This window comes from Lissotriton vulgaris, chromosome 2_1 (assembly GCF_964263255.1).
Source record: "Lissotriton vulgaris chromosome 2_1, aLisVul1.2, whole genome shotgun sequence".
NCBI classification, from domain to species: domain Eukaryota; kingdom Metazoa; phylum Chordata; class Amphibia; order Caudata; family Salamandridae; genus Lissotriton; species Lissotriton vulgaris.
This window is the reverse complement of record NC_141687.1, coordinates 1,316,711,607-1,316,723,857: the sequence shown is the minus strand read 5'-3', so window position 1 is coordinate 1,316,723,857 and position 12,251 is coordinate 1,316,711,607. Positions and strand designations below refer to the sequence as shown.

General features: G+C 43.6%; 1 protein-coding gene across 1 annotated transcript in view; it reads left to right on the top strand.

The window, feature by feature from the left end:
- The window catches only part of LOC147732555 (uncharacterized), a 237,069-nt gene that overhangs the window by 50,869 nt on the left and 173,949 nt on the right, over nt 1-12,251 (top strand). Inside the window, exon 4 of the mRNA XM_086954281.1 lies at nt 3,582-3,656. Coding sequence (XP_086810407.1) covers nt 3,582-3,656 — 75 coding nt within the window. The remainder of the gene's footprint in view (nt 1-3,581; nt 3,657-12,251) is intronic.

The following is a 12,251-nucleotide window of genomic DNA, read 5'->3' as shown; positions in this document are numbered from 1 at the left end:
CCTCTCTTCTCTCATCTTCATCCCTTACACATTCTCCCCCCATTCATTTCCCTCTGTTTCTGTGTACTGTACACTAAGGAGCTAATTAAGATGTCGTTCGGAAACTGTTCCAACTGCATCGGTTCGTGAATTGTTTCAACAGAATCGGAATGTGCGAGTCCGACTGACCAATTAAGATGCTTCCCAACATCATTCGGTCGGACTCGCATTGACTTCAGTGGGAGCCTGTGTTCCGAACGAGAACACAGACTCCCATTGAGAAAAACTGTGGTTGGGGAAAACCTTGCACTCTGTGGCGGGCACCCCATGGTGCCTGCTACATATTGCATGTTTGTAAGGAGTGGTCCCTTGGGTGCCCCCACGTGCACCGACCTGATGCCTGTGTGTGAAGGGGGCCTGCAACGGACCCCCAAAGACAGATTCCTCCAGCAGTTTCATGTTGAGCAGATCGAATCGGAATGGCTCTCCGAATTGGTCACTGTAATGGCTCGCTCGGAAACCGTGTCCATAGAACTGTACGAATCGGCTCGAAAGACTCGGCCTGTCTGAATGCCTTTTAGAACCGAATCGGACATCCCGAACGGTTTCCGGGCATCATAATCGGTCATTGGGAAATGTGTACAATTCGGTCAGAAACACGGGTTCCGAATCGGATTCAGAGATGCCGAATCCCATTCGGAACCTTTCCAAAAACATCGTAATCGGCCCCTAAGTATAATACAGCCTGTGAAGTGCATGGTCCCATGTCCTGCTCTTTGGGTCATACTCCTAGCATACTATAAGATGTTCCTCTAAATAATAAAGAATCCACAATAGTTTGTAGTTTGTCCTCTAGGAAAGAGTAGACTTGTGTGGGCATTTGGTATTTCACTGAGTCATGTACATTCTTTTGATGCATAATTATAGAGATGAATAATGATCTGTATTTTCAGGATGAGGGGAAACTTAATTTACCTGGTACTAGATTAATGCTTTCTCTACTTGGAAAGACTCTACAAACCTAGGCTGAAATTTCTGATTTGCTTTGAAATGTAAGGATTTTGCAGATGACTGGCTCACTGAAGCATTGAGGCATTTTCACTCTTGCTCTACCAGGCTTTGACATATATACATTCCCTCTGTGGCACATATACAATGGCATCAGCAACAGCCATCTACAATAACAATGTTTGGGGAATGGAAGACAAATATACCTTCAGGACCCAAAATAATTGGCAAATCCTATAGGCCTGACCTTGTCAAGCTGGTGAAATGTTTATTTGTTTGTTGCTAGAATTTACCACACAAAAAAACAGGCGCCCTTCTAAATATGATGGCCTTATGCCTGCAGTAAAATGTTAAATTAGCAAAAAATCATCATTGCATATAATTCTAATACACACTATGCATGCTTCTTAGCAGGCAGGTGCAGAATAGCCATAGACATTTGCTTTAGTTTCACATCACAGGAAAATATTATTCATATTAACACCAGAAAAATAAGCTATTGGTTTTGAATTAAGGTATCTGAACACATAGGATCCTAATCATGAAGAAAGTAGTAAACATGCACTCTTCAAGTACTGCTTAAGGATGTATATTTAATACATTTGGGAATCTGTAAACATTCACAGCAGTTCACCTGCCAAGATGTGTCAGGCTCAGGTGCATTACTAGTAATTTCATGTCCTCTTTCAAGGTCTCCTATCAGAAAAAGCCTTTACATTGCGGCTCAAACCATGTTGTGCCTTAAAAACGTGGCTGCATCATGAATGCGTCTTTACAATGCATCCATTTATCACACAAGTCATTGTTGGACTGATGTTGGGCTTGAAGTCCAACACTTGCCCTACTGTTGCACAGACTGAATGTGGAATGGTAAATTATACTATTCCAAGTCCAGCGCTTTCCCTAAAGCAAGTCATTGTAATGACTTGCGTGGTAAAGCAATGCATGGTATGACACATTCATTGTTGGGACCAGTTTGTTAAGGCAGACATGGTAAATGCCTCCGGTGTTCCGACATACAACCGTCTCCCATTCCTCCGTGCAGAAATATGCATAGCTGAGATATATGCACAGAGGGAATGGAGTCACCTGTTCTAGCACAATTTTATTTTATTTTGTTTCCTTAGGGATGACATTTTCCACATGGAGAAAGCCCTTCCTGTACTCCCCATGGAGATATCTAAGTGATTCATTCACCTTCCCATCCTGGAAGGGGAGTGATGCCAGCCGTTGGCAGAAGTAAGATTCCATCAATTACCCAGGTGTGCACGCAGGGCTGGACTGGCATTAGAGGGCAAAGGGCATTTCCCAGGTAGGCCTCCAGGGTGGGGGCTAGGTTTAGACCCCCGGTGGGCTGTTTTTGTTACTGAGGACGGTTTTGCAGCATTGTTGCAATATTGGCCCCCTGCAACAAAAGTGACACAAAGCTTTCTACTAGAACCCGCCCTCCCTCATCTCTCCTCCCCTCCACCCGAGCCGGTGAACTTTTTGCCAAGGCCAGTTTCGGTTCCCAGTCCGGCCCTTTGTGAACGGGCTGGGTGTCATTATTTGCATCCCCACAAACCTATATGTTTGTGGGCATTCAGAAACATTCAGACAAATCACGTCTTTTAACACCCATTCTCACCCCATCTCTGGGATTTACAACTGCAGATGTATCAGTGCTCATGGCAGAGAAATCCATATTGGTAAATCGATGTACAATTGCCAGGAATCCTCTTGTGAATCTTTTGCAGACAGTTACAGTGCTCTGGTACATTTGTGAATGAAGCTCATAGTTTGAACTCACAAGTATGACTAAAAATACAAAATAAAAATGGAAATAATCTAAAAACAAAGTCACTGGGAGAGCAAGGTATTGGACACTAGCCCTAGCACTGAAGTGCATGGCTTTAAACTGGATGTGCACATTTAATCAGGCAAATGGCCATCAGTTAAAGTGCAGTCCAAATAATAATGGTTAAATATAACATTCAGCATTCTTCTGATTTGTGTTTGCCTTTAATGTCTCTATAGTCGAGTACAATGTGCTTCTAGCATTTCTCTCTACTACAATTCCAATGCCTCTTTCAGGTACAGTTTAGTCACCTAAGACCCTGATGTACTTAAAGACTGGTCACAAAACGTGGTTGTAAATTGTGCACAATCTTTTTATGATCACTCACTAATTTTGCAGTGCATCCTAAGTGCTGTCATGTTGCATCACGAAATCTCCAGAAGCTGGGAGTCACAGGATGTCCCGCCTATTGAATATTATTCTGCAGGTCACTGGAGCACACACACAGGGCTGGTCACCTGCTATGAACAGCCCACCTCATCCTGCAGCCCAATTGGATTGTTTTGTGTGCAGCAGCTGCCTGTGATCACTTTAGTAACAAGTGCTGTTTAAAAAAACACAAGGAATACTATTTGGGAAGACATTTGAGCAGCAGGCAGTTTTCCCCTGGACCAGTTTTTCTCTGGAGCATTTATCGAGATACTAGGCTGCAGTGTCGTTGTTACACTCCAATGTTTCTTGCAAACATGAGCAGCACAACAAAGTGTTATTAAAGGCAGACTCCACTATACTTAGTATTTTTCATTCTCTCTTTCAGTTTCTTAAGGGACTGCTGTCGGAAGTTATGGTGGAATGCTTCCACCTAGTTTGCTGGACCCAAGGCCTTGATCCGGTAAGTGGCACTAAGAAGAAAGAGGAGAAAACGCAAGATTTATATTTGAACCTGGGAAGTAATCGAGCTCCATAAATTATTTGGCAAGAACTCTCACTGTTTCAAGGGTTTTAAAGTAATTTGCTTTACCAAGTTAGGCAACATCACTGAGCTTTATCTGGGGCTCTGAGGGGTGTTATTTGAAGGCCTGCAGCAGTGGGTACATTTGTTTTGGTTTTTCTAAGTGGGGCCAGGGCGAGAATGTGCACTGTAGTTAAATATGTGGAACATAAAGAGTTCTATATGTAGGCTCTCTCTACCCTCCCTGAGATCTTTTTTACACTTCATCCTCTTATGACGTACTGTCAGCATTCTAGCAAGCATCTTTAGTCACGCATGCAAGGTTCTGGCTAGTGACATGCTGACACGGGTTGTCACTGTGCTCAGATGTCGGATGTGTGCCTCGCTCAGCTGCACCAGCCTGATGGTGAACATTTCAACCAAAACGTTGCATTGATTTTTAAACAATAGCATAAACTTAGTGAAGCAGGGGCGGTTATTTCCTCTTACTTGCCCTCTTTTTTTCTTTCAACGCGGTTAGTTAGTTGTATGCTGAAAGACCACGTTAATTATATGTTTTTTAATTATATGTGCTTTAAAAAATGGTATTGTCTTCCCATTAACTCAGGGTCCTTAAATCTGATATAAAGTAGATACACACATGAACAATATGGATCAATAGAGCCAAGTCTAGTGGTACATTTCCTAGAATGTCCATTTTTAATCTCTGTTTACAGATGTAAAAGGCATGACAATAGACAAGCTGCACAATCTTGTTCACTTTTTCAGACTATTCACCCAAATAGATAAACTGATCAGGAGATCCATTTTTAGGTATAGGGAAATAATTAACGTTAGAAATGTAAAGGTGACCCTAAGAAAAACATTGCAGGGGTTAACCACACTTTTCCCCCAGATTTTTCGATAAATATAAAAGTAGGGGCCCAATGTAAGCTGTCCTTGGTTTTGTCATTCCCAAATAACCAAAAAACAACGAATACATATTGTAATCTCAAACCCATATGTTTTGCCATTGCAAGTTCTGAATGTCGCCTTGGAAGTTATTCATGATGTCATAACCAGGAAGTAGAAGCCTTGGAGCACATTGTTGAGCAGCAGAGCTGCGACAGCAAGCACTGGAGGAGGGGGCACAAGTAGTGCCAGCAGGTGATTCCAGAACCATCATGGCAAGCCAGGACTCCCAGAAGAAGGACGGAGAAAGGGGAATGAAGGAAACTTTTTCTGATGTCGAACTTGAAATATTGGCGAGGTGTGACTCCAAAAATGACAATTAGGGGGGAAACAGTGCCTGAGGCCACAAAAATAAAACCTGGATTACATTAGAGAAGAAAACGAATGCTGTGGTTGTCCCTTACTGCCTCGCTGAAGAAATGCTCAAAAGAAGTTTCGAGATGACGTCTCTTACCAAGGAAGATAGTGGCTGACTAGAGAAGAGAAACAGGTGGAACTGGAGAGGAGAGACTTCCAAGAACCGTCTCCAAATCCCATGGAGGAGATCATGGAGAGCGCCTGCCGCTAGAGGCTCTGACAAGCCTCGGGTCTAAGAGCACAGTCAGAGGTTCTAAGAGCCCCATATAGCCAGTTGCATCATAGTATACATGCAAAGTTCATACTGCCTTACACCATATATCCCACGCTCCAAATGGTTAATACAGAACTGTCACACATGAGATAGAGAAAATGCATTCTAGGGCACATAGTCCATTGACTAACAACCTGCAGATAGCGGCATGAGCGGTGAAGGCAAAATGTACGCATTAAGGGGTTGATTAGGAGTTTGGACAGTCAAACTTGCGGTGGCGTGGTAGGAACCGCAGCACTGGTGGCACCACTGCTGCATGACTGCCGCAACTGCCGGGGTTCTGTGATATATCGGTGGTGGCGCAGCGGTCTAACTCAGTAATATGCTGGTGGTGCTGCTGCACTGCATAGCATATTCTGAGTTTCCTCACAGCCACAGTTTTCATGGCGGTGAGCCTGCCATGAAAACTGTGGCGGTGAGGAAACTAAGGGGGCTCTACAGTGCCGCATGTTGCCTCCATGCATTGGGGATACATGCAGGAGGGCACATGTTGTGCCCCCCTGTGTGCATGCACCCCTGTTCCTGCACGGCATGCTTAACTGGTGGAGCTGCAGACAGCTCATAAGGCCACTGCCTGCAGAAAGTGAAGAGGCTTCCCTATTTTAGTGATGCTTGCTGGAAAGAGCACCAGGTGCCACAGTTCTGAGGGAGAGACGGAGGATGATAGAGAGACAGTGAAAGGTCTGGAACAATGAGAAGGAAAAATAAACAAATAGTTGCATTCAATTACATATTTCTTTTTGTACAAGACTGGTAGGTATTTTTGTTCCATTCATTGTTGAACTTCGAAATAAACAGGAAGACGCCTGTACATGTTTATATCATTGAAATGTATCAAGTTTTCAATATTTATCCCAAACGTTGTTGCTGGTGACAACTCTCTGGCATGCCCTTTCTTCAGTTGCTCTTGCAGCATCCAAACCTGTATGTACATGGTGAGAGGGAAGGGGTTGTCACCTTTAAAGTCATAATGCTGTGAGTCTATTAGGTAGCGGAGGACACGAGATGGCTCCGGAGTTCCACGCCTCTGGATAGCCGTCACGACCCTTTGCCCCGCCCACCTCGGCAGCACGGCAGTGAATCGCGGCAGCGAGTTGCCGCGGTAATCGCGTTTCGGCGTTTTCAGCGTTTCTGAAGTTCCGAGCTGCGAGAAAAACCGCGGCTCATTGTCCTCTCGAGCTGGAGCTCCCTGGAATCCGTAACAAATTATTGGCAAGGAGATGCGCTCCCCTCGCTTCCCTCGCTTCACCCTAACACCGCCCCTGGCTGTTCCGCGTGGAGACTTCGAGGAGACTTGCTGGATTTGTGATTGCACTCACGCAGGATAAAAGATTCACTTCACTTCTGCAAAGCCGCTTAAAGGAAGGAAGGAAGGCTTTCTCCCACTGGAGGGACAAGTAGCGAGGCAGCTGTTCTTCATTCTCGTCCATCGTGACCTGCATCACGATATCCACACCTGCCGCAAGTTAAAGGTGAGGCGAGGGGTAGCGTTAAAAAAAAAAAGAGAGACATCAGGGCTGCACATTAAGTTTGTACTAAAAACTGTTTGCTGTTTGCTGCTGTTTTCAATCGCTATTCCCAGTATCCGCCTTGATTTAAAAAAAAATACATTTTGAACCCCGCGGGGCGGCATGGGGAGGCAACTAAAATACAACAAAGACAGTGAGGAAGCAAGTAAAACCGCGAAAATGGAGTTAACTGCTCATCTCAAAAGTAAAACACGCTTAGCCCATGCCAGAAAAGCAGCACGGCTAGCTGCTAAAGAAAGGAAGAAGGCTAAGAAAGGAGAGGGAAGCTTAGCCTCGCCCGTTGTGGGGAAGGACTCTGCGGTTGATAGCTCTGAAGATGAACTTCATATTACTCTAGCTTCTCCTCCTAATGGAAGGATAGGGGAATTCAGAGAAGTAGGAGAAAAAGATGGGGGAGAAAGCCTCATGGAGGAAGTGGCGGAAAATACTCCAGTATCAAATAAAAATGGAGCATCAACAAAAAATGGAGCAAGGGTCGAGTCTTCCCCTGGCGAGAAAAATGTGAACTTAGTGAGGGAGAAAAGAGACTTTCCCATATTTGAAAAAAAAATCAGGCGTACCCCCCAAACATCAGTTGTCCCGCTTGAGAAAAATCCAGAAACAGGAACTGAAATTTTAGCCTCAACTTCAGTAACAGTGGCAGGGAATGTCTCTCTCACACAACTGCCCGAGATTGTCCCACTAATGACATGTGTAGCTCCCTCATCGCCAAGGACAAGCGGCCCTGTGGTATCAGAAAAGCTTCAATCAAGCAGTATAGCAAATGAAACGGAAGAAAGTCCGATCCTGATTAGTGAAGATCCTAATCTAGAGACTCTTTCTGAGCAGAATTCACCATCCGTTGCAGCTCTTCAATCTCCCTCTTGCTCTTATGTCGGAGTGCATCAAGTAGAGAACCCAAAAGGTTTAACATCAGTAATCTCAACCACGGTGTCCCAGTTATTTCAAAAGGGGGAAAGCAGCAGCCCCGAGAAAGAAGTGAGTTATCAAATGGACATCCGGGAGATGTTAAACCTAATTTTGGATGAAATTCGAGAGATAAAGTCAAATCAGCAAGTGGAGATAGCTGCTCTACATTCCAGATTGGAAAAATTTGAAGAATCAATTCAAGGTCTCCCCACAAGATTAACCGAGGCGGAGGAAAGAATCTCGGCTCTTGAGGACCACATCAATCAAGCAAGAATAGAGGCTGAAAAGACTGCAACTAAAAAGAGCCTCATGGAAAGCAAACTTGAAAACAAGCTCGAGGAGCTTGAAAACCATTCCCGAAGATCCAATCTTAGGATAGTGGGGGTACTTGAAGGACTGGAAGGTTCAAATATGCTCCAGTGGGTCAACTCTTTTATTCATCAAAAAGTACTGCCAGTGTTTGAAGGTGATCTGTCCATTATGAGAGCACATTGGGTCCCGGCTCAGAGGTTCACCAATTCAACTTTTCCCAGAACTATCCTAATGAACTTTGCTGATTTTAGGATAAAGGAAGAGATTTTATCAAAAGCATTCCAGCATAGACAATTTTCCGTTACCGAGACAATTAAATGTAGAATTTTTTCAGACATGACTGCTGCAGCTGCACGCCGTAGGAAAGAATTTGTTAAAATCCTCCATGTGTTTAAAATGAACGGCGCCCAAGCCTCAATCGCCCAGCACATTGAAGTAAAGTGCATACAGTAAAAAGAGTATTATGAAACAATACTGTAAAAGCATTGATATGGTTTCTGAGCCATATGATACTTAAAAGGTATAAAATATATACAGTTACATACAATGATAAAAGTTTGACTAAACGTACTCAACTGGTGCTTCTAAGATACGCCTACCCCGATGTACCTAACCTAAGCCTAGTACGTGGGAAGGAGTAAATGAGCTGCAGTTTAAGTTAAGTTAGTTTTTGCCAAGAATCTGACTCAATAATTCTCTGAGGATCTAATCAGCTCCGTACCTTGGTTTTAGAATGAAGGGGGTCTTGTATCTCGCTCTCAGGACTCGATCTCCCAGTAACCCGCAAGGGTGACTGGAAACACTGGAGCTGGATTTTCTCAGCAGGAGAAAAAGACAGCGTCTTTCTCAGTGCGTCAAATGGGAGGGACGGCTTCCTTCGGCACTCGCATCAGCTGGGCTTCAGATAAGTAGATAGCCGCTCTGCTCCAAACCACTGTGTCTTGCTTAAGGCAAACGCTGGTATATTTATACCTGGTAGGTGCCGTGTTTGGCGTAAGGTTGGACATAAGACATCAATAAAAGATGTCACTAAGAACGGGTTGTTCTTTCGGTGCTCGCAGGAGTTCTAGGACAAATCAAAACAAAAGCATGGGGAATTCCCAGGTTGCTGGAGGTTTGTTTTTTTGAAAGAACTCGTTGTACTTTCTAGGAGTCTAAGGAAGTAGCCTTGCCGTATTTGGTTTGCATTGGCTATTACTAAATATGGATTTGATTCTTATGCCTTTATAAGGGATGATTTGTTATAACCACTCAAGGGCATAAATCGGGAATATTTAATTAGGGTCCTAGATACGATCACAACAGTGGACTCACGAGATACAGTGCATTGAGGGCACCTTCATAAGAAACCTTCTAGTAGTCCCATGAAGTTGCTATATTGTGGTGTGCCATGAGAAGTTAGGAACCCTCTAAATCACGGATAGAATTCAGCTAGCCCCGCTATTTTTATGGCACTTGATCTGGTATCGGAAAACTGCATTGCTAAATCAGCGGGTGCTTGAGGATTGCCTGAAACTACACTCAGCTCTTGATATATCCAGAATTTCATGTTACAACAACTTTGGAGAAATAGTACTCTCTGATCTATTTGTTACTCCAAATTTGTGCTTGTCACGTAGCAAGACAAAGCTGAAGCAATTGTTCCTCAGCTTATGCTGAGGTCAAAAAGGCAGAGTCCAATAAAAATGAAGCTGTAGTTGCCTTCTACAGCTCAACTCACTCCCATCTAGGCTTGCAACCTTATCTGTCTCTTGTTCAGAACCAGCAGCACAATTTTGTGCTAGCAAGGTTTTGCCTTAATTATTTAACTTTAATGCTGGGCTGCCCTGAAAAATGTTACACTTTGAAGGAGTTAGGCCTTTGGCCGTGTGATGGCACCTCCATCCAAAACAACCTGCATATTATGTTTTTTGCTGGTTTTATGTGACTCCTAGGAAACATCTTACTGTTCCCCCCCTCAAAATATATAATTCCAGACAGTGTAGACCGTCCCTTAGTTTCTTTCAACAACTCTATGGCCCTCTGGTCTGTCATACTGTGGCACTGTGCATTTGGCAGTGCCTAGGGATAAGAAGATGTGTTCTGTCATGAAGGGCTATTGTAAAGGACAGCACTGTACTAGCACTTTAATGCTTGGCATCCTAATGAAGGTCTGAGAATTCTGGTTTTATTTATTCTCTCCTATTATGAGAATGGTTTAATACTTTGCTTTGCACATTTATTGAATCCCCAAAGCTTAGTGTTGAATGTACCTTTTATCTTTGTACTTTACAATGGAATGTTATGATTTTTAATCTTATTTTATGAAGTGAGATATTCTATGTTTGAGACTGATATTATATGGTATGGGCTCATAGGCAGTTTGAGTAAATAAAATAACATGATTTTATGTTGTTTTATGGAGGGATTTGAAGTTAAAAGTGAATTTTAATGTCTATTTATCTTCTGTTTGTACTTTTTATGCCACGGAACTGGAGCAAAATAAAGTTAATTAACTGTCTGACTGACAAAATAATTTATTTGAGGGGAACAGACAGTATGTATTTTCTGATTGTGTATCTGATGTAGCTTTGAGCCCTGAAGGTCCAGGGACCAAACGCTATGCAGCATCTGTGCATGGATCCACAACTGTGTGACCTCCCATTGTAACAGTGAGCTTCATCAAAGCTAATCTAATGCAGCGAAATGTAAAAAGTCAACAAATGCTATTTACAAAATGTGACCTAATATCATAGATTTAGATTAGATTTTGTCTTAAAAATTGTACATATTTGTTTTTTTTATAGCTGTATGAAGTATATGCCTAGAACAAGCCTATTTAACCTACAACATCGGATATAGCTCCAGACTTCCCCCACGGAAACGTAACAAACCTACCCCAAAGGGAGCTAGTCTCCCGTCCAACTAAGACAAAATACCATCTGCCACCCCAACCTCCACTAGTCCCTCCTCACCGAACTACTTAAGACCGCACAGCCCAAACTCCTTCTCGATTAGTTTCCCCCCAACTTCTCACCCAAAGTGAAAAAAAAGTTCAAACACCGACTGATAAGACAACACCCAGAAACTCTATTTGCGGACATATATCACTGCTCCTCCAAAGGGCAGATAAAAATGGATCTCATTTTCCACACAGAAAGACCTGACAACTGGAACTCCATTCTCAGATCACAGGTCCACATTTCCAAAACAACTAACACTTAAGCATGGGTGGAAAATCCGTTCCGCTAGCGGATTTTGTGGATTTTCGGTAAATTCGCAATCAGCGAAATTCGCGAATTTCCCGCAAAATCCGCGAGCAGAACGATTGGGTCAAAAGTTCAAGCTGACTTTTGTAACTCTTTTAGAATGGCGCTGGCAAGCTGCCAGAGCCTTTCTAAAATAGTTACAAAAGTCAGCTTCAACAGGAAGCTCTAATAGATAAAGTAAAGCAGGTGCTCGAGTTGAAGCTCAAATTCAGTTACACAATCATTAATCACCCCAAACATGGAGTGATTAATGATTGTGTAACTTAATTTGACCTTCAACTCGAGCACCGGCTTTACTTTATCTATTAGTGCTTCCTGTTGAAGCTCTTTGTAGCTATTTTAGAAGGGCGCTGGCAGCTTGCCGGCGCCATTCTAGGTGGGGCTGAGGGCAGAAGGGCACAAAAGTGGGGCAGAGGGCAGAAAGGGACAAATATTGAGTGGGGCAGAGGGCAGAAGGGCATAAAAAACGAGAGGGTGGCAGTTCTAGCCCGCAGTTGGAATCAAACGGACCTCACTCTCCTTTCGCCTTCTCTGACTTCCTCAGTGCCTGACCTTACCGGCCTCTCCCTTGATTTACAGACTAATGCCATCAGTACTTGGCTCTCCTCCTCCTGTGATCAGGTCACCCCACTCAAGAAGGTCAAATCCGTCCGCCCGCATGATGCACACAAATGGTTTACTGGGGAGCTTAAAGATCTTAAACTCAATCTCAGGTGCTCGGAACACCATTGGAGACGTAACTATTGCCCTAAACTTCGGGCTAAATACAAACTCCTTCTCAATAACTATAAAAAAGCGATCTTGATGGCCAAAACCAATTACTTCACGGAGAGAGTCGCCCTCTCTGCAAACAAACCCCAAGAAATTTTTTCCCTTGTCCAGCAACTTGCCACCTCCGATCGCACGAGCTCCAGTCCTGCCCCCACTCAGTCCCTCTGTTCCTCACTCAATGATT